At 46.9% G+C, this 25,849-nt stretch overlaps 2 protein-coding genes across 3 annotated transcripts in view; one reads left to right on the forward strand and one right to left on the reverse strand.

Moving 5' to 3' along the window:
* Positions 1–17,623, reverse strand: part of Rnf41 (ring finger protein 41) — a 31,299-nt gene extending 13,676 nt beyond the window's left edge. For both annotated transcript variants that reach the window (XM_057758088.1, XM_057758087.1), the window contains exons 1-2: positions 17,442–17,623; positions 12,670–12,852 (exon numbers count right to left, since the gene is read on the reverse strand). The gene's annotated coding sequence lies outside the window, so the exon portion shown is untranslated. The remainder of the gene's footprint in view (positions 1–12,669; positions 12,853–17,441) is intronic.
* A 1,769-nt stretch (positions 17,624–19,392) lies between these two features.
* On the forward strand, positions 19,393–25,410 carry Nabp2 (nucleic acid binding protein 2). Its single transcript, XM_057758268.1, has 7 exons — positions 19,393–19,518; positions 19,903–20,004; positions 20,445–20,583; positions 20,684–20,755; positions 20,922–21,003; positions 21,098–21,161; positions 24,894–25,410. The coding sequence occupies exons 2-7, from the start codon at positions 19,926–19,928 to the stop codon at positions 25,091–25,093; spliced, it is 636 nt and encodes a 211-aa protein (XP_057614251.1). The 5' UTR covers positions 19,393–19,518; positions 19,903–19,925; the 3' UTR covers positions 25,094–25,410.
* The last annotated feature ends 439 nt before the right edge of the window (positions 25,411–25,849 follow it).

The following is a 25,849-nucleotide window of genomic DNA, read 5'->3' on the forward strand; positions in this document are numbered from 1 at the left end:
TCCTGGAACTCACCCTGTAGACTAGCAGACCTTAAACTTAGGGAGATCCACCAGTCTCGGCCTCTGCTTCTCAAGATCTGGGATTAAAGGCGTGTGGGCGGCTGCCTTGCACACTGTAGAATGTTAAGGACCTCTGACCTCTGCTGCTAGAAGTCTAGAGCAGTCCCCAAATGTGACAAACAAGCACCTTTCTGGACTCCGAGAGAGAAGAACTAGCCCTGGCTGACAACCACTGCTTTAGGAAGATGAAGTCAGCATTGAGGCGTGTGACACAGGCCTCTGACACAGATAAAAGAGCAAGAAGCAAACCACAAAGCTGTCTGCACGGGACACAGCTCAGGGACAGAGTGCTTGCCCAGCGTGCATTAAACCCTGGGCTTGATCTCAGCACTGATCAAAATAACAAAACAGCCAGAAATCAAAAGCAACTTAGTGTTGCGTAGTACAAATACTGAAGAGATGGAGGCAGGTGGATTGTTGAGTTTGAAGTCAGTCTGGGCTTCTCTGTCAGTGAAACCTTAACTTAGAAACCAAAAGCATGCCGGGTGGTGGTGGGGCACACCTTTAGTCCCAACACGCATGCGTCCTGGCACACTGTTACAGCTAGAATTAACCCAGAGCTCTGGTGTCCACTGAGATTGCCATGATGAACATAAATTGTTATGTTTTTAACTTTTTACTTTGATGATTCTGACTTATACTGACTTCATCCTGATTCTCAATTTTTTCCCCAAAGACAGGGTTTCTCTCTGTAACAGTCCTGGCTGTCCTGGGACTAGCTCTTGTAGACCCGGCTGGCCTCGAATGCAGTGATTCACCTGCCTCTGCCTCCCAAGTGCTGATTAAAGGTGTGCGCCAATACTACTGCCTGGCTTCTCAATATTTTTAAAATTTATTTTTATGTGTTTTGGTGTGTAGCTGGAGTATTTCTCTGTCCCGCCCAGTCCGCTAGACCAGTTTTTTTCCCGCCCACTGGATCCTGCAGCTGCTTTTAAAATAATCACTTAGAGGCTTAATATTAATTATATTTTTTTGGCCAATAGCTCACACTTCTTGCTGGCTAGCTCTACACACAAATTAGTCCATTTCTAATAATCTGTATATCGTCATGTGTCCCAAGCTTACCAGTAATGTTCTGGTATCTTACTCTTCTAGCAGCTGCTGGTGTCTCCCTGACTTGCCTTCTTTCTCCCTATATCTCTGTATGTATTTCCCACCTAGCAATATCCTTTTTAAAAAAATATTTATTTGGGGCTGGAGAGATGGCTCAGTGGTTTAGAGCATTGCCTGCTCTTCCAAAGGTCCTGAGTTCAATTCCCGGCAGCCACATGGTGGCTTACAGCCATTTGTAATGAGGTCTGGTGCCCTCTTCTGGTCTGCAGGCATACACAGACAGAATATTTATTTCCTTATGTATACAGTTTATGTGAGGATTAAAACATTCTTAATTAGAAAGGGAAAGTGTAGGTGCTTGATCCGTTTAGCTAAAGACATTTGGAGGTGACCTGACATGGCATGGTTTTTTCTGATACTTGATGAGTTAAGAATGGGGGGAGGGGAGGACAGAGGTGGGGGTGTTGTGCTTGCTCACGTGCTCGCTCTCTCTCTCGCGCTCTCTCTCTCTCTCTCTCTGCCAGATGTGAACAGATTCTGATACACAGGTGACCAGGTCCACAGCATGTAGTAATAGTATGTACACACACCACATGCCTGTATTATGTATGCACTTCACATGCATGTCTGGTGCCCATGAAGGCCAGAAGAGGGTGGTGGGTCCTCTGGAACTGGAGTTACAGATGACCTTGAGTCACCCTGTGGGAGTTAGGAAACAAACCCAGGTCCTCTGAAGAGCAGCCATTAACTACTGAGCCATCACTCTAGCCAATTCTCAAATTGTTAATATTTTATCACATTTGTACGTTTTTCTATAAAAACATGTAAGTGGATGTATTGTAGCTGAGCATGGGGCTTTATACACATGGGGCACAGAATACATGCGGGCAAACCATGCAAACACAAACAATAAAAATAGATTATCTCTAGAGGAAAAACTCTGAGAATAACATTTAGACTTAACACCTTTTAACGTAAACTTTGTTCATTGACAATTTCATACACTAAATGTTCTGGTCCTTTCTCATTCTCCTCCTTCGAATAACACCCTCCTCCCTAGACACCTCTCTCTCCCCTATCAACTAGTTTTAGCTTTAGTGTCCCCAGAGTTTAAGTATGGCTGTCTGTGTAACCTTCAGATTGGACTTTCATGAGAGATTGCTGGGCTCACCAGTAGATACACAACTGGTTTACAGAGATCATTCCAGAACAGCCAGGGTTACTCAGAGAAACCGTCTTGAAATACCAAAACAAAATCAAGCAACAAAAAACTGGCTAGTTAAATAAGAATACTGCTCATTTTGGGTTTGTCTAACATTTTTTCTGTACTAAACTAATGCTATTTGTGGTAAAACACCGGGAAGTGCTATCTGAACTCAGGGAATCAGACCAAGAGCAGAACTGCAGTCTGGATGACGCCTGTGACTCTATCTGTCCTGTAGCTCAAGGCTGCTAATGGTCTCTACCGCTGGGTTGCTACTTTTCCTTGGTGATGAATAACCGTACAAAGAGACTTTTGAGTGTGCATATGCCTAAAGTATTCTATGCAAGAAACTGATATGAGTTGACCATGGTGATGCACACTCTTTCATCCCACCACTCAGGAGCAAGACGCAGAGGGATCTTGGAGTTTGAGGCCAGCCTCACTGGTCTACACAGTGAGATTCAAGAGAACCAGGGCCTATATAGTGAGTCCCTATCTCAGAAGAAAAAAAAAAAAAAAAGAACTGATACGATCAATTTTCTTGATTTTGTATTTTGCTTTGTTTCTTGAAACAGGGTTTCTCTGTGCAACCTTGGATGTACTGGAACCAGCTCTGTAGACCTCAAACTCAGAGATCTGCCTGCCTCTGGCTCCCAAGTGCTGGGGAACTAAAGGTCTGCGCACAGCCAGCACTATCGCCAAGTGTTTTGTTGTCTGTGTATGTGTTTGCTTTTTGGTTTCTTTTTTTTTTTTCAATGTGCTCTGATGTTTTGCCTGTATACCTATGTGAGGGTACTGGATCCTGAAGTTAGAGACAGGTGTGAGCCACCATGTGGGTGCTAGGAATTGAACCCAGGTCTTCTGGAAGAACTACCAGTGCTCTTAACCATCTCTCCAGCCCTTTTGCTATTTTTTGTTTGTTTTTGTTTTTGAGGCAGGGTTTCTCTGTAGCTTTGGAGCCTGTCCTGGAACTCGCTCTGTAGACCTGGCTGGCCTCAAACTCACAGAGATCCATCTGTCTCACTCTCCTGAGTGCTGAGATTAAAGGTGTGCACCACCACCTGGCCTTTTGCTGTTCTTTTAAGACAGAGTCTCATGGAATACACAGGAACTGGCTCTGTGGTGGACTACCTTGAATTTCTGATCCTCTTGCTTCTGCCTCTCGAGTTCTGGGGTACAGACATTGTGCCATCAGGACCAGCTAGCTCTCTGTTTTTAACTTGTAAGAATGTGCAAAGGCAAACCAGCAAATTTAACCTCTGACCTCCTGCATTCCCTCCCTGGTTAGGATGCTAAGCATGTGCCTGAGGCCTACTTTATACAGGGCTGGGGGTGGCCCTGCGTTCCATACAACTGAGCGACACTCCTAGGTCTTAAGCCTTGACTACGAGAGAGTCTTGCATTCCCCTCATGACTGGAAGTTTGCATGGCTGCCAAATTTCTTCCTGAAACAAACTGCTGCAGTTAAAGCTCTGCTTTTAGTGCAGAAACAAATCTTTTTCCTGAAGCAGGTACAGGTTCCATGGGATCAGGCACCATCTTCTGTCCTCCATGGGTACCACGCTCACATGTGGTACACAAACCTACACTCAGGCAAAACACCTTACAAACAAAATAATGTTTTTGTTTTGTCTGGAACTCACTAAGTAGACCAGGCTAACCTAGAAATCACAGAGATCCACATGCCTCTGCTTAGAATTACAGGTATACACTATTATGCCCAGTTAAAAATAAATTTAAAACAAAATAAAAAAAAATAGCCCATGTAGTAGGGAGGGAAGGTGGTGGAGGAATCAAAACACATTATATGCACCTATGAAATTGTTTTAAAAAAATCTATCAAGTTAAAAAATCTAAAAAGTCAGAAAACTTTTTATGCTTACTTTGACAGCACGCATACTAAAATTGAAACAATAAAGAGAAGATTAGCAGAGCCCTGTCAAGAACTATGAAGTGTTTTTTTTTTAATTATGAGTGTGTGAGGATACAGCGTGTATGTATATGATGGAGGCAGAGGTCAGCATCAGCGTCTTTCCTCCTTATGTTGTTTTTTAATCAGTTAATTTTGCCCATGTGTACTAGGTCTCACCTGCATGTCTATCTATGTACCACATGCATGCGGTACGCAGGGGCCAGAAGAAGGTGTTTGGGTCTCCTGGAGCTGCCTTACAGACAGTTGTGAACCACCATGTGGGTGCTGAGAAACACTGAACCATCTCTTCAACCCTTAAGTTTTGAGAGAAGTTTTCTCAATGAACCTAGAAGGGCTAGACTGGCCAGCAGACCCTAGGGTAAGGGGCAAAGTTCAGTCATTATACCTGGCTTTGACACGGTTGCCAGAGATCAGAACTCATGTCCTCATGTTTGTCTGGGTGGGCACGTTACTGACTCTACCTGTCCCAGAGTTAGAAGACTTAATCAGTATTTTCATCTTATTTTATTTAAGTTTGTGTGTGTATATATGTTTGTAGGCACATGCACACCATAGCTTGAATGTGGAGGACAGAGGCTAACGTATGGAGGTTGGTTCTCTCCTTCCACCATGTGGGTCCTGGACTGGACTCAGGTGGCCGGCTTAGGGGATAGGTTCCTTTATACACCGAGGCGTGTCACAGCCCAAGACTTTCAAGTTTACTAGCTAGAGTGGAGGCTCACACTTACAATCCAGCATTTAGGAAGCTGAGGCAGAGGGCTGATGAATTTCATGGAAGCCCTGGGTATACAGACAGACACGGCTTTAAAAAACATCAAGTATTTAGAGCTAGAGACGTAGCTCAGTTGGCAGAGGACTTGATTAGCATGCAGCCAGCCCCAAGTTTGAGCCTCAACAGCACATAAACCAGGTATGATGGGAAACACCTAATCTTACCACTCGGGTAGTGGGCACAAGACGATGAGAGGCTCAGGGTCATTCTCAGCCACACAGAGTATGAGGCCAGTCTGGACCACGAGATACAGTCTTTAAAAAAAAAAATAATAATCCATGCACGCAGCAGTCACACCTCTGAGAGGTTAAGACCCGTTTAATCTACATAGTGAGTTTCAGGCTAGCCAGGGCTTCACAGTGACACCCTATCTCAAGAATAATAATAACAATAACCAAACAAATACATAAATAAATAAATAGACTATCTGGGACTGGAGAGATGGCTCATTCTGCTCTTAAAGAGGACCGGAGTTCAACTCTCAGGACCAACAGCACAGTTCACAGCTGCCTTTAGCTCTAGCTCCAAGGGATCATATAATTAAAATACATTTAAAAATTTACTGGTGTGTCTGGGGTGCTGTTGAGATGGTTCAGCAGTTAAGAGCACTTGTTGCTCTTATAGAGGACCCTAGCTCTATTCCCAGAACCCACATAGTGCTAAAAACCACTTTAATGTCAACTCTTTTCTGCCATTCACTGGCACTACATGTACACAGTGCACAGGAAAAAAGACCCCACACATAGAATTACATAAATTTTTAATACATATGCACGCAATAGTAATTTTAAATGTTAGAAAACTTCACTGACATTTGTTTTATTGTTTTTTGCCATACCTTTCCTACAGTGATAATGGCTTGGGATTTGTTTGTTTGGGAGAGAAGAAGGGTCTCAGAGAGCAAACACAGAATATCATGTTTTATTCATACTGAGGAATGACGAAACCAACATTTACTGACCTTTACTATGTGTCTGTCATGATTTTAAGCACTTTTAGCCTATTAACTAATCCTAGACAATTCTCTGATGTAGACACTATCATTATTCACATTTTAATGAGTGACAGAGGCACAGAACTTAAAAAGCTTGTCCGGAATCACAGGACAAACTGGTGGTCAAACCAGATTCAATCAAAGCCAGGCAGACCGGCTCCAGAGCCGTGCCGCTGTGCCACAGCGTGGAAACGCACGCTATAAACTGTGCACTGCAGCCCTGTCTTTACAGACGCAGCCTTTACAGTGGCGCGCACAGGGCTGGGAGGGGCTCAGGGCACGAAGGTGTCTGGTGCTCAGCCTGATGACCTGGGTTTAATCCTTGAAACCAACACTGTGAGGAGGGAAAACAGCTTTGTTTTGGTTTTTCAAGACAGGATTTCTCTGTGTCGCTTTGTCGCGTGCCCTGGAACCAGTTGTTGTAGATCTGCCTGCCTCTGCGAGTGCTGGGATTAAAGGCATACGCCACCACTGCCTGGTAAGAAAACTGAGTCTTACAAGTTGTCCTCTGATCTCACACACGTACTATGACATACCGAGTACATGCCCACACATGAACATACACACACTTTTTTATGTAATAAGAAACCAAGATGGTTTTAAAAGAAATCTAGATGTTAGACTTCTGTTTTAGCTCAAGTGTTACATTTTTGCAAGATTTACTTAACAATTATCTTTTTCTGTCTTGTTCTTCCCCCCATGTACATATGTGTTTGTGTGTTTATGTGTTTGCCTGTATGCATGAGGAGTCATGTGTACCTGTATGTGTGCAGAGGAGGCTCCAGGCTGACACCAAGACTCTTCTTCCCTTGGCCAAAGCCCAGCTCTCACAATCACCACTTGTGCATCAAGTGGTGTAAACGTGGCCGTGGAGGTCTCCCCTCGCCCTTTCTCTTATTCTATTTTTTTTTTTTTTTTGATTTTCGAGACAAGGTTTCTCCGTAGCTTTTTTTTTGGTTCCTGTCCTGGTACTAGCTCTTGTAGACCAGGCTGGCCTCGAACTCACAGAGATCCACCTGCCTCTGCCTCCCGAGCGCTGGGATTAAAGGCGTGCGCCACCACCGCCTGGCCCTTTTTCTTATTCTTAAGTGGCAACACAGATAGCGGCTCACGTCTCTAGTACTAGCACTTGAGAGGTAGAGGTAGGAGGATTCCTAGTTTGAGCTAACTTTGCCTACATAACAAATTCCAAGACAGCCAGACTACACATCTAGAACTACCCCGAGGCCCCCTGAAAAAGCCAAGCATGGTGGCTCACACCTCAATCCCAGCACTTGAAAGGCAGAAACAGGAGGGGTCTGAAGCTAGCTTGGTCTATATAAGGACCTGTCTTAACAGCCTGCCTGCACCTCCCTGTGCTGAGATTACAGATATGCACCAAGTTTGGTTTTATGTGGTGCTAGGATCAAACCTGGGGCATTGTGCATGCTGGGCAAGCGTTCTAGCAACCAAGCTTCAATCCCAGCACTGCTAGGCTAGGGTGTAGCTTAAGGGAAGGACACCTGCCTAGCAGATCTAAAGCTCTGGGCTCAATGCCTAGCATAGAGACATGCAAGGAGGGAAAGAATTAAAAGAGGGAAGGAAGGAACGAAAGGCAAGCTAGTAACGCCTTAAAAACACAAATTACATGAGATTCTCATGGCCCTAAAAAAAATACCATGGCATGTCCTCTGACTACACAGACAGCCAGGGGAACAGAAAGCTTCTAGTGGTTAAGGAATTTGCAGCCCCTCATGGTCCCTACTTATCAAGCCAGAGTTATAACAGCCTGTGGAGATGCTAGGTGTGTGGTTTGGGATGTAGCTCCTTGGTAAAGCACTTGTCGGGCGTGCTCAAGGTCTTAGGTCTAGAACAGAGCAGCAAAGTCAGGTATGTTGGTGTCCCATTTAATCCCAGCACTCAGAGGCAGAGGCAAGTGGATCTTCTGTGAGTCTGAGGCCCACCTGGTCTGCATAAGAAGTTCCAGGACAGCCAGGGGTAGTAACCGAAAGTCCTATCCCAAAAAACAAAAACAAAACAAACTTACCAGCAGCACAGGCATGGTTATTTCTTTTTTAAAGGTGTGCTAGCTAGTTTTATGTCAACTTGACACAAGCTAGAATCATATGTGAGAAGGAGCCTCAATTGAGAAAGTATCTGTGTAAGATTCGGCTGAAGGCAGGCCTGTAAGGCATTTTCTTAATTAGTGACTGATGTGGGAGGGGCTATCCCAGACTGGCGGTCCTGGGTTCTACAAGAAAGCAGGCTGAACAAGCCATGATGAGCAAGCCAGTAAGCAGCTCTTTTCCATGGCCTCTGCATCAGCTCCTGCCTCCAGGTTCCTGCCCTGCTTGAGTCCCTGTCCTGACTTCCTCAAGTGATGAACAGTGACACGGAAGTGTCAGCCTCTCCAACTTGCTTTTGGTCATGGTGTTTCATCACAGCGACAGTAACCCTACCCACGGAGAAAGAGGTACCAGGGTTATGGGGTATATGACCATGTTGCTTTTGAGAGGATTGTGGGACGACTTGGGGACTATGGGCTAGGAAATCCACTGAGTGTTCAAAGCTGGGGGCTCTGTCCTGAGGAAGAGAACTGGGGGGGGGGTGCCTGGCTCCTGAACCTGCAGAGGGAAGTGACAGCCACCTAAAGACTCTATCGGGGTCAGCTGGAATAGAGAAATTAGCAGTGACTGAGACAAGACTAGCATCACTGAGGGTAAGAAGACCAGGCTGGCCTCAAACTCACAAAAATTTACCTGCCTCTGCCTTTTAAGTGCTGGGACTAAAGGTGTGTGCACAGGCCTTTAATGCCAGCACTTGGGAGGCAGATGCAGGCAGATCTCTGAGAGTTTAAGGCCAGCCTGGTCTACAAATTGAGTTCCAGGACAGCTGGGACTGTTACACAGGGAAACCCTAACTCAAAAAAAAAAAGGTGTGTGCCACCATTCCCAGCTCTTTAAAGCATGCACATTCATTCACAAATGCATTCACACATGCTAAGGCAAGCATTAGAGCAGCCATCTTAACTCATGACATATTTTAAGGTGAATGGGCATGTTGTCCCCATTCTCAACAAATGGGGAAGGGCAAGTGAGAGGTAAGCGATGCAGTCTCTCTCCTCCTCCACTCCCTCAAAATATGTCATCCTATCTCTGTCTCCTAATAAACAGATCTAGAAAGAAGTGATATTCCCTTGCATTAATCCTCACATACAAAAGGAACTTGAGATAACCTAATGCTAACTACTCAGTTTAAAATAGCCAGTCTCTACTTCATTGGTTTTCATCAGCATCTCAAGTCAAACTCTCGTGCTCACTTACTTTACTTTTTTTGAAGTAGCCTGGTTCAGGAGCAGAAAATAAGGCTGCTCAGGGCTGGGTTTCATCTCCATTACTTCACGTAAGATGGGGCTGGTGAGGTGGCTCAGCAACTAAAGGTGCTTGATATACAATCCTGGTGACCTGAGTTCAACCCCTGGAACCCACATAAAGGTGGAAAGAGAGAAGCGACTCCACAAAGTTGTCTCTGACCTCCACATGTACCAAGGCACAGCTCGCGCACCCTGTCATGCAGCCACACTACACCAATTCTGAGTCTGAGCCTTAGGTCTAATGCTATCCTGACCAATCTGTACCCTGGACATCAGTTTTCTTACACTGTGTAACAAGAACATCCTGGCTATGCAATTTCCAAAGCACTCTATAGTTTTTTTGATTTTGTGATTGAGAATATAAAATATAAAACAAAAATGGATATGAAGTGGAAATTATATTACAAAAGGCACTTAGCTTTCCCACCAACTAAACTCCTTCCTCAGCAAATCTCTTGAAAGGAAGTGTGCTGTGGTATAATCTTTCTGTACACTGTGAATATATGTTGCTCTCATTGGTTGATAAGAAAAGCTGCTTTGGTCTATAGCAAGGCAGAATATAGCTAGGTGGGAAAGCCAAACTAATACAGGGAGAAAGAAGGGCAGAGTCAGGAGAGATGCAAGCCAGCCATCCAAGAAATAAGATTTCAGCAGACCAGTAAAACCCATGTATCACCCATGGCCACGTGGTGATACATAGATTAATAGAAATGGGTTAATTTAAATGTAAGAGCTAGTTAGTGATAGGCCTGAGCTATCAAAAAAAAAGGAAGAAATACAGATTTACAAAAATACAGTTAATCAAAGTTATAGCCATGTTAGTTAGGTTTCCTAGATATACAAAGAAATATTTCAGATAGCTAGGTATTCTTCAAACATTTCAAAGACCTACAGAATATGCTATTTAAAATGTTTTAATAACTTAGACTTTTCATGACAGTGAGACACATCTGCTCCTAGCAGCACCAATATATTCCAGAGAAGATGATGGGCATCAAACAAACTCCATATGAAAATTGTTCTCTTTATAGCAAAAGTTAGCCATGTGGGCAAAGAAACTGCCCTTGCTTCAACTGTTAACAGTTACTGTCCAAACTGGAACAGCCGGAAACAAGAAGGCAACAAACTGCTGAACTTTGCTAAGACAAGGGAGAACAGTACTTCAAAATTCCCCGCTTCACAGAAGAGTCTGTCAGACATGCTAGTCCGGTAGGTCAAAGATGGATGCCTCAACATTGCAGAGGAACCTTGGTTGACTGTTCAGGCAGCCAGCTGTTTCTGTCATTTCTTATATTTTTGGAAGTCACTTCCTGTTTACTCAGGTAATATTATTTCCTCCTTGGGTCTTTAATGGAGTTGAATACTAGCTAGTTATTATCATAGTTTTTCTTAATTATAAATAAGGTAAATTAGATATAAAACTTTAAACTCACCAAAATAGGATAATTATTTTAATTTTGCCTAATACAAATAGGCTAGATATAGTAACTGTAATTCTTACTTGATAACTGTTTTATTGTCTGTAATTTCACTATATTAAAGTTGAAACTTTTCTTTTTGATTAGACAGAAAGGGGAAAATGCTGTGGGAAATCCTTCTGTATGCTGTGAGTATATGTTGTTTTCATTGGTTGATAATAAAAGCTGCTTTGACCTATAGCAAGGCAGGAAAGTCAAATACAGGGAGAAAGAAGGGCAGAGTTGGGAGAGACACAAGCCAACCTCCCAAGAAATAAGATGCCAGCAGACCAGTAATGCCATGGCCACGTGGCAATATGTGCATTAATAGGAATGGTTAATTTAAATATGAGATAGTTAGTGATAAGCCTGAGCTATAGGTAAAACAGTTTGTAAGTCTCTGGATGATTATTTAGAAGTGGATGTGAGAACAGAGAAACCTCCATTTACAGAAGCAGCTTCCTATTATAGCAGGAGAAACTGTAAACTGAAACTCTCTTCAGAACTCAGTTTGCCCCTTTATGAGATGGGGGAGCAGGGCTGCCTGGCTTCTCAGCTCTATTTAATCCTAGAATGCCAGAACTGCCATTTACCAGAGATAGGTTCTGAGTATGCAGGCCTGCTTGTCCTGGACAATTCACATTCACAGCAATCCACCTGCTTCTGCCTCCCAAGCGCTGGAATTAAAGGCGTGCACCACTACACCTGGCTCAGAGGACTTTTAAAGTTGAGTTTCTTTAGTACATTTAATTGGGAGTTCTTCCTCTCTTCCTCCCTCCCTTCCTTCATGTGTGTGTAGTATGTGCCAGTGCCACTCCTGGGACCTGACTAGCTCTAACCCCCAATGTCTGTTTATAAGCTTTTACAGCTAGTGGGGATTTGAACTTGGGTCTTTTTGCTTTCACAGCAAGAGCTCTTATGCACTGAACCATCTTTTCAGCCCTAAATTCACTTTCTTGAAGAATTCAGAGGGCCTACAGTTTTTTATTTGTTTGTTTTTCGAGACAGGGCTTCTCTGTGTAGGTTTGGAGCCTGTCCTGGAACTAGCTCTTGTAGACCAGGCTGCCCTTGAAATCACAAAGATCCTCCTGCCTCTGCCTCCCAAGTTCTGGGATTAAAGGCATGCGCCACCATTGCTGGGCTGGGCCTATAGTTCTTTAAGAACCAATCAAATGTCTGATTTAAGGCCTGCCAGGCTTCGAAAGACAGCAGGGACTCCCAGCTGTCCAGCGGCTCACAGCACTGTTTGTGTGGTCAATCCAAATCTCCTTTCATCCTAAGTATACAATCTTCTTGCCAACCGAGACTTGTAGGGGAAAGAGAAAACATGACTCTCTTCTCACTAAGGAACAGGTATAATCCAGTGAGTGTACAAAATGAACAAAATAAAACTATCAACAATGAGTGAGGTAACCCAGACACAGAGACAATTATCACATGTACTCACTCATAGGTGGTTTTTAAACATAAAGCAAAGAAAACCAGCCTACAAACCACAATCCCAGAGAACTTAGACAACAATGCAGACACTAAGAGAGACTTACATAGATCTAATCTACATGGGAAGTAGAAAGTACAAAGAGACAAGATCTCCTAAGTAAATTGGGAGCCGGGGACCTCGGGGGAGGGTTGAAGTGGGGAGGGTAGAGGCAGGGAGGGGAGCAGAGAAAAATGTAGAGCTCAATAAAAATCAATTTAAAACTATCAACAAAATTAGAGACACAAATAGGATAGCATGCATTCATTGCAGAAAGCTTCAGGGAACCAGGTTTTCGAGGTCAGGAGGAATCTTCACAGAGAAAAGAAGCAAGTCTGAAATGAGATTCCAAATCCAGGCTGTTTACCTTCCAGGTGGTGGGGGCAGGCTCCCTGTTTACAAGGTTCCAACCCCCTGATGCCTCCGCTCTGGGCTACTCAGGAAATGCTCCAAGGATTCCATCTTGTTGGCTATTCTCCAACTGAGCCTTTCTTCCTAGTGACAAGTTTCATGGCCAAGGGGTGGGTATGATGTCACAATCAGGAGTAATCTAAAAGGAACAGGGAAGAAAAAAAATGTCAGTAGGGAAATGATTGCCATTTAACAGTAGGGGTGGGGAATGGGACTTGTGGAGACCTGGTGGGCGGGGCGTCCAGGTGGGCGGGGCATCCAGGTGGCAGATGAGAAACTCCTCTCAGGGCTGCAGGTTTCTGTACCACTCTACAAACGAGGGACTTGGCCTAGTAGAGTAAAACACAGCGAGTGGAGGGAAAGAGACAGCAGCAAAGGTAGAAAGCAAAGCTACTGGAGGCAAGATTTGTTTAAAAATATATAGGAAAAGAAAAAGGAGGGTTGAGTCTGTAGCTCAGGGGTCGATTGCTTGTGCCTACAAAGTCATGAACTTCATCCCAGCACCACACAAACTGGGGGAGGGGGTAGTGATGCAGGCCCATAATCTTAGTGTTCTGGAAGTAGAGGCAAGAAGATCAAACTTCAAGGGTACCTGGGGCCCTGACACACACACACACACACACACACACACACACACACACACGGACTATTCCTTTACACTGTGTGAATATATGTCGCTGTGATTGGTTTGATAAAAAAGCTGACTGGCTGATGGCAAGGCAAGGTTTTCGGGGTGGAGAGAGTGCTGGCTGGGGAGAAGGCAGAGTTGTAGGACACACGAGACAGAGAGGAAGCAGGGTGGGAAGGTGTGCAGAGGAGGTGAATGAGCCTTGGAGCAGCACCAGATGAAAACGGTTGAGTTATAAGCGCTATAAACAAGCTGAGCTATGGTTGAGCATTTATAATTAATAGTAAGTCTCTGTGTAGTTATTTTGGAACTGGTTGATGGGGATATACATACGCATTAATTTTAGAAAATTATTTTATCTCACTTTTTATATATGGGGTACAGCCTCCTAAGTCTGTGCATCACACTGTGCCTGGTTCGGGAACTCATCCACTGTTACTGGAGTTACAGACAGCTGTGAACTGCCTTGTAGGTTTTTGGCATTGAACCCTGGTTGTCTGGAAGAGCAGTCAGTACACTTAACCACTGAGTCATCTCTCCAGCCCCTGTATTTATACTTCTTTATTCAGCATATGAATTCTTATTTTTCCTGTACTAGCCTCAAATGTTTGCAAAGTGCTTTCTCGCAAATTATTTCCTGTCAAAAGAATTCTGGAGACCATGAGTGGGTAGGTAGCTCATGCCTGTCATCCCAGCACTCAGAAGGTGAAGTAGGAGAATTCTGAGTTCGAGGCCAGCTCCAACTACATAGCGAGCGTAGGATGCATGGCCAAACCTTGTCTCAAACAAAAACAAAACCAAAACTGCTGGCTTGAGATGCAGCAGCAGAGAGCATTTGCACTGCCTGGCATTTACAGGGCACTGGGACCCAATCCTTAGTGCCACAGAAAAAGCCCTGAGCTGGACAAGATGGCGCATGCCTGGAAGCCAGGACTCGAGTGGAAAGGCACTGAGTTTCAAGCCAGCCTGGACAGCACAGAGACCCTGTCTCAATAAATCAAGAAGTCTATTTCTAAAATGTGTCCAAACCCAGTTTTCAATAAGAGAGAATTAGGTCAAAGCAGAAATGCTGGTTCACACCGCAATCCTCGCACTTGGGATCTTGGGATCAAGGGCAGGAGTTCAAGGTCAGCCTGGCCTATATGAGACCCTGTCTCAAAGAAAAAAAAAAAAAAATTTTAAAACTTTCAAAACGCAGCCGGGCAGTGGTGGTGCGCGCCTTTACTCCCAGCACTTGGGAGGCAGAGGCAGACCGATCTCTTGTGAGTTTGAGATAGGCTTGGTCTACAGAGTAAGTTCCAGGACATCAGGGCTATACAGAGACACCCTGTCTTCAACAAAACAAAAACAAAACCCAAAACATCCAGGTCCCACCTTCCATGTGGAGAACATTATTTGACAGAGACAACCAAGAATGCAGCTATAGGTGCAAACTGGGAAATACTGCTGAAGGAAATCAGGCTTTAAAAAAGGAGAGAAGGGGGGGCTGGAGAAATGGCTCAGAGGTTAAGAGCACTGCCTGCTCTTCCAAAGGTCCTGAGTTCAATTCCCAGCAACCACATGATGGCTCATAACCATCTGTAAGGGGGTCTGGTGCCCTCTGCTGGCCTGCAGGTATACACACAGACAAAATATTGCATACATAATAAATAAATAAATAAATAAATAAATAAATAAATAAATAAATAAATAAATAAATAAAGGAGAGAAGGGCTGGAGAGATGGCTCAGTGGTTAAGAGCATTGCCTGCTCTTCCAAGGGTCCTGAGTTCAATTCCCAGCAACCACATGGTGGCTCACAACCATCTATCTGTAATGAGGTCTGGTCCCCTTTTCTGGCCTGCAGACATACACACAGACAAAATATTGTATGCATAATAAATAAATATTTTAAAAAAGATTTAAAAAAATAAAATAAAAATAAAAAAGGAGAGAAGAGGGGTGGGGGCTGAGACAGGAGGATCACTGCAAATTCAAGGTCAGCAGGGGCTACAGGGTTGGGCTACAAGTAGGTTGACCCTTTCTCAAATAACTGGTAAGGAGGGAAACGTGGGGTGGTGTTCCAAGGCGGGCAGCTTGGCAGGTTAGAGCAGCGGGGCTGGGCTCACTAGAGGCAGAGCCATGCCTACAGAGATGGAACCAAGTCCAGGCAGTGACAGAGAGGAATACTAACCAAACTCCTGCTAATCATGCTTCTTGCATCATTATGGTGTGTGTACCAATAGTTCAAGGGCTATGTTGGGATGAAATAGGATAAAGATTTTTTTTTCATTTTTTTATTATTATTGTTGGTTTTTCCAGGCAGGGTTTCTCTGTGTAGCCCTAGCTGTCCTGGTACTAGCTCTGTAGACCAGGCTGGCCTCGAACTCACAGAGATCTGCCTGCCTCTGCTTCCTGTGTGCTGGGATTAAAGGCGTGCGCCACCCCCACCCAGCGATGATACCCAGTGATGATGACGACTTTTATGAAGAACATACAGTCTCCATCTCCCGAATACGGAACATTTGCTCATCAGTCCACACACTCAACTGCAGCATGCTCAGCGTGTGTTCTCCAATGAAGAGACGAAGGTGTAGAACCTGGCCCTTTCTCTTCCTGGCGGCCCAGAAGAGAGTGCAAGAGCTGATGCTCCTCTCCACTACTTGTTCCCCCGAAACACACACATAACACGGAAGACGGAAAGCTTCCTTCCTTTGCACAATACTCCATTTCCCAACAATCTGGCACACACACCTGGACCTCAAAAAATGCTTCCAGGAAGAGGGATTATTGGCTATACTCAGTCTCCTAGGGTCAAGTTTCAGACCCAGAAACGAAAAGGCTTCCGGCACTGGGAAAACGGACCAGAGACTGTCGAGCAAGCAAAGAGCCCGGAGAGAGAGGTCTTGGGTTATTCCAGCCATAGCTCTGCCACCCGACAACCAGACAACTTCAGATAAGCCATAGTAACCTTTTAGTTTTCAGTCTCTCCAACTGTCAAACAGAGATGAAGACACTTCCCTTATCGTACATAATATCATCTCAGAAATCAAACAAGATAATGGATATAAAAGGAGATTCTAGACTGCTATTAGTTGTGGCAACAGGAAAGGATAATAAATTCACAGGGACAAGAGGAAATGTATGACATTGTATGTTCCTTCTTTTCAGTTACTGGGAAGCAGGCCCTGCCACGGGGTCTACTGGAAACAGAGACCTACCAATACCTTCTCTTACCCCTCACCTTCTCTTACCGCTATTCAATCCCATTCTTTCTTGAGGAAATACTAGCAAACAGCAACACTCTTATTAGCTAAAACTATTGAATAAGAAGTACCTGCCAAGATTCTCACAGGTCAGGCTCTGACAACAGTGGCCTTCGTGACCGCCACATTTGCTACCGGTTGAGACGAAGCTAGCTTCTTAGTAGGAAAAGTGTATGCTAATCCAAAAACACGCTCAATCCTTCTTGCTTTCGGCTCTTTCTCCTGTTCCCTGCTCTCTACCCACCAACTGTTCTGCCTCCTTGGGCTGGGGTGGGTTCCCAGTGTATAAAGTGAGGAGATGATCGTTCAGACGGGAGAGCGGAGCTGCAAATCATTCAGGGGCAAGGATGTAAGGAATGTAAGAGTCCTCCACGGAGGGGTGGGAGGGGAGAGGAGCGGCGAAGGAATAAAAGAGAAAGACAAGGCTGCCAAAGACAAGGCATGGGAAAGAAGCCAAGCTATGGCGCTCGGAGGGCGGAGGTTTGGGTTCCGCGGTTCCTGCCAAGGCTAGCCCCCAGAACGTTCCCTTCCTCGCCTCCAGGCCCGTCAATCATTGCCATTTAAACTCCACGTTGTCCCCTAGCCCGAGCGGTCTGCTCCTCCCCGGTCCTCAGGCCAGCACCAGGCCACTCCCGCACTTCCAAGGCTTCCCTACTCCAAAGGACCTCCCCAAGCTCCAGAGCCCCCAGCTCACCACCGACTCCTCCCAGCCGAGCTAGCTCCCTTCCTCCATTTTCCGCTTCCTCTCGACCCCCGGCACCTCCGACCCTGGCACCAATCCACTGGGACCTCGCCCCCTCCGCTCCCCTCCCCTCCCACACCCTGGGTTAGAAGCTCGCTCAGGCGCGTTACGCACCGCTCTGGACGCGGCCTGGGTTCTCCGGACGCGGGGCCAGACTGGAGCTGAGGCCACGGCGGCCGCGGGGTAGCCTGGGTGCCGGGTCTCAGCCTTTCCCGGCAGGGGAAGGGAAAGGGAAGGATGGGGAAGAGGGTTCCGACCACTCCTGGTTGTCTTGGACTAACCCTTTGCCACGCCCACTGCTGCTACGCAACGGGGCGGAAGCCCGTCACCAAACCCCGCCCCTTTGTTTAACTCGGTGGCGACCCGACGCTCCACGCGAGCTGCCTACGCGGGACCTGGGCTAGCTAGGCCTCCGCTCGGGGCCGGAAGTTCTTCAGGACCCCAGCTGGGACTTTATAGCCGTTTGGGAGGGAGGACTGTGTCCTTCAGGTGTGACAGTCTGGGGCGATCCTGGGTGTACCGCCCTGCTAAGTCGCTCCGCGTTCGATAATGCACGTCTCAGGTGCTAGAGCTGATGCAACACCGGGGCGAGACAGCCTCGGGGCAACTGGTGACCTGCTGTCCTCCCAGCCCCTCAGTTTCCAGAGCTGTGGTCAGCCTCGCCGAGCCTCCCGACCTTGTGACTCACTGTCATGGGAATGGATAACAGCAGTTAACTTGGAAGGCTGCGGGGTGGGGAGGGAGTGTCTCGCCGCAAAGCTTTGATCAGGGGTGTTCTAAGGGTCGCCCGCCTTCCAGCCGCACACTCTTGCAAGCATCCACAATGCCTCTTCAAAAAACCCAGAGCTCCCTGAAACACTAAAGGGTTTGATTCCCTAAGGGTGCGACGCCGTGATTGGAAGGATGTGGGTAGGAGAGAACCTGGACTTTGAGGAAAATCATGGTGGAGTTTAAAAGCCTCTGTGATAGGTAAGGGATTAAGCAAGACAAAAAGTGAAATTACGTTACCTCTTAGGCTAACTTGTGTCAAACAGTATCTGTTATAGTATCCTTTCACAAGGGAAATACACATTATTACATAGGTAACTGGTTTATTTATAAGAATACAGAGCTAGCGGTGCGGTGGTGGCGCACGTCTTTAATCCCAGCACTCGGGAGGCACACACAGGAATGTCTCTGTGAGTTCGAGGCCAGCCTGGTTTACTGATTGAGTTCTAGGACAGGCTCCGAAGCTACAGAGAAACCTGTCTCAAAACAAACAACAACAACAACAAAAAAAAACCCAACCAAACAAACAAACAAAGCAAGCAAAAAAAGAATACAAAATAATACAGAACTTTTGAAGACACTCTTGACAATCCAAGGAAACAAAGTTCTGAGTGGTTTCGTGCTCCAGGAAACCATAAGGTCCAGTGAGAAAAGAAAATAGGAACCAGACATGCCTTGTGAACCAAATGAAACTTGCTTTTTTATGTCCTGGGTTCTATTTCTGCCACAAGGAGACTGAGTTTGCCTAATGCCTTTCTATGGGTAAATGCCATTGATGCTGAGGTCGAATAGTGTATTAAAGATGAAGGCACCCTATGGGAGGAGGTGGAAATTTTAAATAAATAAATATAAATAAATAAATAAATAAATAAATATGAAGGCACCGTTTGCGTAAATTCCTGCCCTGTCTTAGGCATCGCTTTTTATCGAACTTTCCATTTTCATGTGTAAAAATGGAATTTGTTTAAGAATCGCAGAGAAAAGAAGCGAAGAGACAGGCTGGGATTCAAACTTTTGTCCGCTGCATTCCAAAACCCTTGGACCTTTTCTCCATTGTGCCACTACTTGAAAAGGAAAAAAACTTGAAGTCCTTTCTCTGAGCCGAAGGAATGAGTGATAGTTGAGGCGCCCCCTGGTGGTCCGTCCATCTTTTCTCCTACGGAAGTAATCTCCCGCAAGGCTCCTTTAAAGCCTAAACCCGCCCCGTTCGCGGCGCATGAATATCGGAGTCTGATTGGAGAGGCGGTAGCTGGAGGCGGGACACTGGAGAGCGCATCGGTCCCTATTGGCTGGAGGAGGTCAGGGGACACTTCCGGGAATGTTTGCGCTCCCGCGTTCTACTCCGCAGCATCCGGGGGCAGCTAGCCCCCTGGCTCCCCCTGCGGGTGGCTTGGCGGTGTGCACGGTCCCGCCTGCCGGCTGGGTGGGTGGTGGGCTGTGGGTGGGGAGGGGATGGTCCGAGTTCTGGGTGTGGGATGAGGGTTCAGGAAGATCTGCGGAGTAAGATTCTGGTCCCTGGCTCTGCACCGGGTTCCCTAGGAGTCTCCTTTAGCCTCCCTGCTTCGGAGCGTGAGACTAAAAGCATCCTGACCGAGGGAGGGCCAGCCCCTAAGCATCTTATCCAGAGATCTCTGAGTTCTGATCTTGAAGTACGAGGCCCCCAGGGAAGTTCATTTCTCATCTCCTAGAAGGGTTAGAGAAGGACCAAGGCTGCCGGATCCCCGCCTGGTGTGGTGGGTAGGCCAAGCGGGAGCATGGGGACGAAGGCTCCAGACCTTGAGCCTTCATCTCCCGTTTCCACTTCCAGCGGGGTGCCGCGGTTCGGGAAGCATGACGACCGAGACCTTCGTGAAGGATATCAAGCCCGGGCTCAAGAACCTGAACCTCATCTTCATTGTACTGGAGACAGGTGGCTATGCATGCGCAGTGGACTCGGGGGGTGGGGGGCGCAAACGGGGAGGAGCATGGAGAGTGGGGGCACACGGGACCACCGCCTGCGTTCTGAACTTGTTGCCTGCACTGGGCGGACACTCCCCAAGGCCCTCTAATCCCTCAGACCTGCTGGCACAGGAGCTAGCTGCCCGTGGGAAGATAGTAGCCAGAACTCTAGATAGCCTAATGCCTCAAGAACCACGCGGGCCTTTTCCACTCAGGGCTCTCTCCATGGTGCTGGACCCTCCTCTCTCACCCCCACACCCACGCATAACCTCCTGCCTCCAAGGAGGGATATGAGCATATGAGCTTTGCTCAGCGTCTACACTTTCGCCTCACTCAATACCCAGACTTCCGCTACCACCACCCCACTTGTAAGACTTTAATTCAACCCCCCATGTATTTCTTCCCTCAAAGGCCGAGTGACTAAGACCAAAGACGGGCACGAGGTTCGGACCTGTAAAGTAGCAGACAAAACGGGCAGCATCAATATCTCAGTGTGGGACGATGTGGGCAACCTAATCCAGCCTGGGGACATTATCCGACTCACCAAAGGGTAAGTCAAGGCTCCTAGCAGCAACAGCGGGAGGGTGTGGTTAAAAGTCCCCACGCTTTTCTCAAGACTGAATCCTGCTTGCCCCTACTCCACCCCACAGGTATGCTTCCGTGTTCAAGGGTTGCCTGACACTATACACCGGCCGTGGGGGCGATCTGCAGAAGATTGGCGAGTAAGTTCTGCCTTGGGAATTTGGGTAAGCACTAACTGCTCCAAGTCGGAAAGTTACGGTTTCCCAGAAGGCATCGCAGACAAGCCTGTGCAGGCCACACACCTCAGGGCCGGATTTGTCTGTGGCCCAAAAGATGGCTCCAAGGCTTTGGCTTCTTTCCTTGCAGATTCTGCATGGTTTATTCCGAAGTTCCTAATTTCAGTGAGCCCAGTCCAGAATATAACACTCAGCAGGCGCCCAACAAATCGGTGAGTCCCGGGTCTGGAGAAGAGGTGCAAATCAGCGTGGTGCTGAGGAGGGTCTGAGTGTGTGACCGACCAGCCTGTCAATCTGTGCTTTCAGGTGCAGAACGACAGTGGCCCTGCTGCCCCGCCAGCTACCACAGGACCCCCTGCTGCCTCTCCAGGTAAATAAGCCCATTTCTTTCTGCCCACCTGTCCCTTCTCTCAAGGCTTTTCCGTCTACCACCTAGGTCTCCCTGTGCCTTCATTTGCATACCTCTTCAGTAGTGGAAAGATGTGGAGACCTGTCCCATCCACGGACAGAACTACAGGGCTCTCTCCTTTTGCCATGAGTCAAAAATAAAAGGGAAATGCTTTCTCCACAGTTGCCAATGACTATTGAGAGCAAACAAGTTTATATGGACCATATTTAAAATATTCTTGTAATAAGTCCATATATACACACTCGTATATATAAATATACGCAGTCATAAATTACTAAGTGATGGGACTATATTCGGAGAAAGAGTTACATACACACATCCCTTGATTGTGTGGCCTACTACATCCCTAAGCTATGTGGCATGACCTATGGTTTTCTTTTTAATTTGTCGTTTTCCTTTTTCTTTTTCTTTCTTTTAATACAAGGTAGGCCAGGCTGGCCCAAATTCACAAAGAATTCCCTGCTTAGGTCTCACTAAGGGATTAAAGGCATGTGCTACAATTTTAAAAATCATTATATTGTTATTTAAGTTTTCATGAGCATAATCCCAGCACTGGGGAGATGAGACAAAAGAATTGTCACAAGTGCCGAGCAGTGGTGTTGCACACCTTTAATCCCGCACTTGGGAGGCAGAGGCAGGTGGGTCTCTGAGTTCAAGGCCAGCCTGGTCTACAGAGTGAGTTCCAGGACAGCCAGAGCTACATAGAGAAACCCTATGTTGAAGAAACAAAAACTAAACAAAAAACAAAAAGAATGCTAAATACTTACGCAGTAACATATGATCACATGGTAACTGATTATAAGTGATATGATCCATAACTGTGTGCTGTGCCTTTTTAAGGCCCACTGCTCTTCAGGCTGCTTTACACCACATCACTGCAAACACATCCTGTTGCCTTATGCTGCAACTGCTCTGGCTGCAGTAGCAGTAGGCAATGGGAAGTTTTTGATCTGTTGTAGCCAGCCAGGTCACAGAGCTAGTTCCAGGTCAGCCAGGACTACACAGAAAAGCCTTGTCTCGAAAAGAAAAAAAGTGATATTTTTTTAATCTATTTTTACTTTATATGTATGTTTTGCCTACATGTATGTCTGTACCACATGCATGCAGTGCCCAAGGAGGCCAGGAGGTCATAGATCCCCTGAAACTAGAGTTACAGATGGTTGTTAGCTGCAGTGTGGATGCTGGGAGCCAAACCTGGGTCAGCTGGAAAAGTAGCCAGTGCCTAAGCCATTTGTGGCCGTCTTGCTCTGTCTGGCCGTTGCTGACTGAGACCAAAGGCCATGTATCCAGTTACAAGCAAAGAGAATGAATTTGTGCTTTCATGCTGGAGCTCTTAGAATAGGCCACCCAAGCCCGGCACAGCAGTCTGCACCCTTGATCCCATCTCTGTGAGTCACCAGCAGGTGGATCTCTGAGAGTTCAAGGCCAGCCTGGTCTACTTAGCAAGTTCCAGGGCAGCCAGGGCTATGGTAGAAGGAGTCTGTCTCAAAACAAAACAAAAAAAAATGAGCCACCCACAGTGGACTGAGTCTTCCCACGTGATTAAGTTAATTATAGTCCCTGGCAGACAGGCCCACAGGTCAACCAGTGTAGACAGTCCCTCATTTGATATGTGACTGTATATATCACCTACTGGTTCTGGCTTTGTGGAGAACCTCCAATGGTATAATACAAATCGATGCTATTTCATTGCACTATAAAAATTAGCATCTGCGGTGGCACGTGCATTTAATCCCAGCACTCGGGAAACAGAGGCAGGTGGATCTCTGTGAGTTTGAGGCCAACATGGTCTACAAAGTGAGTTCCAGGACATCCAGGGCTGTTACACAGAGACACCCTGTCTCAAACACACACACACACACACACATACACACACAATCAGCATCTCTGTTTTCAGTTGAAAATGACTTAAGGGCTAGAGAGATGGCTTGTTGGTTTAGAGCACTGACTGCCCGTGTAGAGAGCCTGGTTTGGTTCCCAGCACTCTTTCATGGCAGCTCGAGAATCTGCAACTCTAGTTCCAGGAGATCCAGCACAATTTTTGGCCTTATGTGTCCTGGTCGGCTAATGTGGGCACTCATGTGGACGTCAGAGGACAGATTGTGGGTGTCATTTCTCCTACTGTGTGGGTTCCGGGGACAGAACTCAAGCCGTCAGGTTTGGCAGCCGCTGTCCTTATCCGCTGAGCCATCTTGCCAGCCTCATGACGGTATTGTAGTAGTGGCGATGGTGGCTGTTTTAAAATAGATCTCATGTAGCCCAGGCTGACCTCCAACTGCTAGGTAAGGCCTAGAACTCCTAATCTCCCCAGTGTGTGTGTTTGGGGGGGGTTGCAGGTAGGGGGCTCCATGCTCAGTGTCTTGCTAGGGGTCAGCCCCAGTGATTTGTGATCGCCAGGCATCTTAGTTCCCCTCTGTTGTCGTAAGTTATCCTGGCAGCTAGCAGTGTAGGGGAGGAAGGACTTTCTCGTTCACAGTTACAGGTTACATGTAGTCCATCAGTGAACGGAAACAGCTGGTCACATGATGTGCACGGTCAGGAGCAGAGAAATGGTGCTGCCCACAGCGGGCTGGGTCTTCCCACATTAATTACAATCTCCCATAGACATGCCCACAGGCCAACCAACACAGACGTCCTTCTTGCCTCTTACCATCCTCCCGAGTGATTCTAGGTTGTCAAGTTGGTATAGTAAGAAACCATCACACATGCTGGGCGGTGGTGGCGCACGCCTTTACTCCCAGCACTCGGGAGGCAGAGGCAGGAGGATCTCTGTGAGTTCGAGGCCAGCCTAGGGAAGGGCGGTGATGATACAGTAACTGGCGTTTCACCATCTCACATTGGTGACTCCATTTAAATATTTAAAGTACAGAGGTGTTGGGATCAGCAAGACGGTTCAGGAGGTACTCGACATCAAGCCTGACAACCTGAGTTCAATCCCCAGCGCATCCACGTGGTAGACTTCTGAAAGTCGTATGCATGTACACACACACGGGCGTACACACAGTAAATACGGAATATTTGTGGGGGGACAGGATGTGATGAACAGCTAAGAGGCTCCTTGGTGGTAGAGGGATTTTCATTCAACAGAAACCTCAGCCCTTCTGCCCATGTTGCTCCATTTACAATCACCTTGGGCCTTAGGACATTTTTCAGAGGTCTTCGAGCCTTGAACCAAACAGCTAATTTCAGGTGTGATTCCCAAAGAACATATACCAGAGTTCATGTAGCAGCTCCCAAAACTACCAAAGGTTCCCATTCATATCTGTAATCTATTGCTTACTGCACTCTATTTATTCAGAACTGCCCGCCTAGGGGATGGTGCCACCCACAGTGGACTGGGTCTTCCCACAGCATTAATTACAGTCCCCTTTATACACACCCAACAATGTAGACAGTCCCTCACTGACACTTCCCAGGAGACTCTAGGTTGTGTCAAGTTCATAGTTAAAATTATCAAGCCTTCCCTGTCGTGATGGTCATGGACTTCCCGCTGAACTGGAAACCCCAATAAACTTTTATTTATATAAAAAAATTGAGGCTAGGGCCCCATTCATACTCACAACAGTCTTTTTATGCTTGGTCAGCATTCAGGCAGCTGTGCGTGATGACCCATTCACACGCGGGGGTGTGGAAGTAGGCCTTGAGGATGGGCTCTTACCTTAACTAATTCTGTGTTTCTTCTCCTACAACCAGCTTCTGAGAGCCAGAACGGGAATGGACTAAGCACCCCACCAGGCCCTGGTGGTGGCCCTCACCCCTCTCACACTCCCTCACATCCCCCCAGCACCCGAATCACTCGAAGCCAACCCAACCACACACCTTCTGGCCTTCCCGGCCCCTCCAGTAACCCTGTCAGCAATGGCAAAGAAACCCGCAGGAGCAGCAAGAGATAGCAAGAAATGAGTTCTCTCCTTCCACCATGACCACGACCCACGCGTCTCTGCCAGAGAACAAGACAGTCTTCTACTAGGCTGCTGGCTTTGAGACTGGAGGGTGGAATCGATTGTATTTCAGCCACTACGTTTCCCTGAGGGGTGCTGAGCAGTGGCCTTGTGCACCTCAAGCTCATGCCTTCCTTGTCCTGCTGTTGCTGCCTGTCCCCTGGGATCCAGGGCCCTCTGCCTGCCCTCCTTCCTCTGGAAAAGACAGTCTGCTTTTTTGTGTGGGATATGAGGGTCTAACTGAGAACCCTTCCTAATAAATGCACCCAACTCTCTTCTGGACTCTGTTTTTTTGTAGGAAAACCAGTTAGTTAGCAAGTGTGCTCTTAGGGAGTGTGGCGCCCAGGCAAGGAGGCCTTAGGCAAAGCAAGCCTGCCCCTTTAAGGTAGTGTCCCTCCCCTACCCCCTCCCTGCAGTGACCCTTGTCCAGCCTTGCCTGCCACAAGAAGGCTGGGTGCCCCTTCCTCTGGTGTCCTGTCTCTTGGCCTGCTGTCAGGTAATGCCAACCTTAACCCCCCTCCCCCGGCCAATCACTCTAATCAGACTTTGATCCCCTGATCTCAGGCCAGGTCAGATGTCAGAAGGGAGCCAGCCCTGTTCTGGTTTCTTTTCCTCAACAGGGTTTCCCCTTCTTCGTTCATTGATTCCAGAGTCGTGAGTGCGGGCAGGTAGCACTTGCTGAAATGGGGAATTGCTAAGAGCGGTTTC

The sequence above is a fragment of the Chionomys nivalis genome, chromosome 25, assembly GCF_950005125.1.
Source record: "Chionomys nivalis chromosome 25, mChiNiv1.1, whole genome shotgun sequence".
NCBI lineage: Eukaryota > Metazoa > Chordata > Mammalia > Rodentia > Cricetidae > Chionomys > Chionomys nivalis.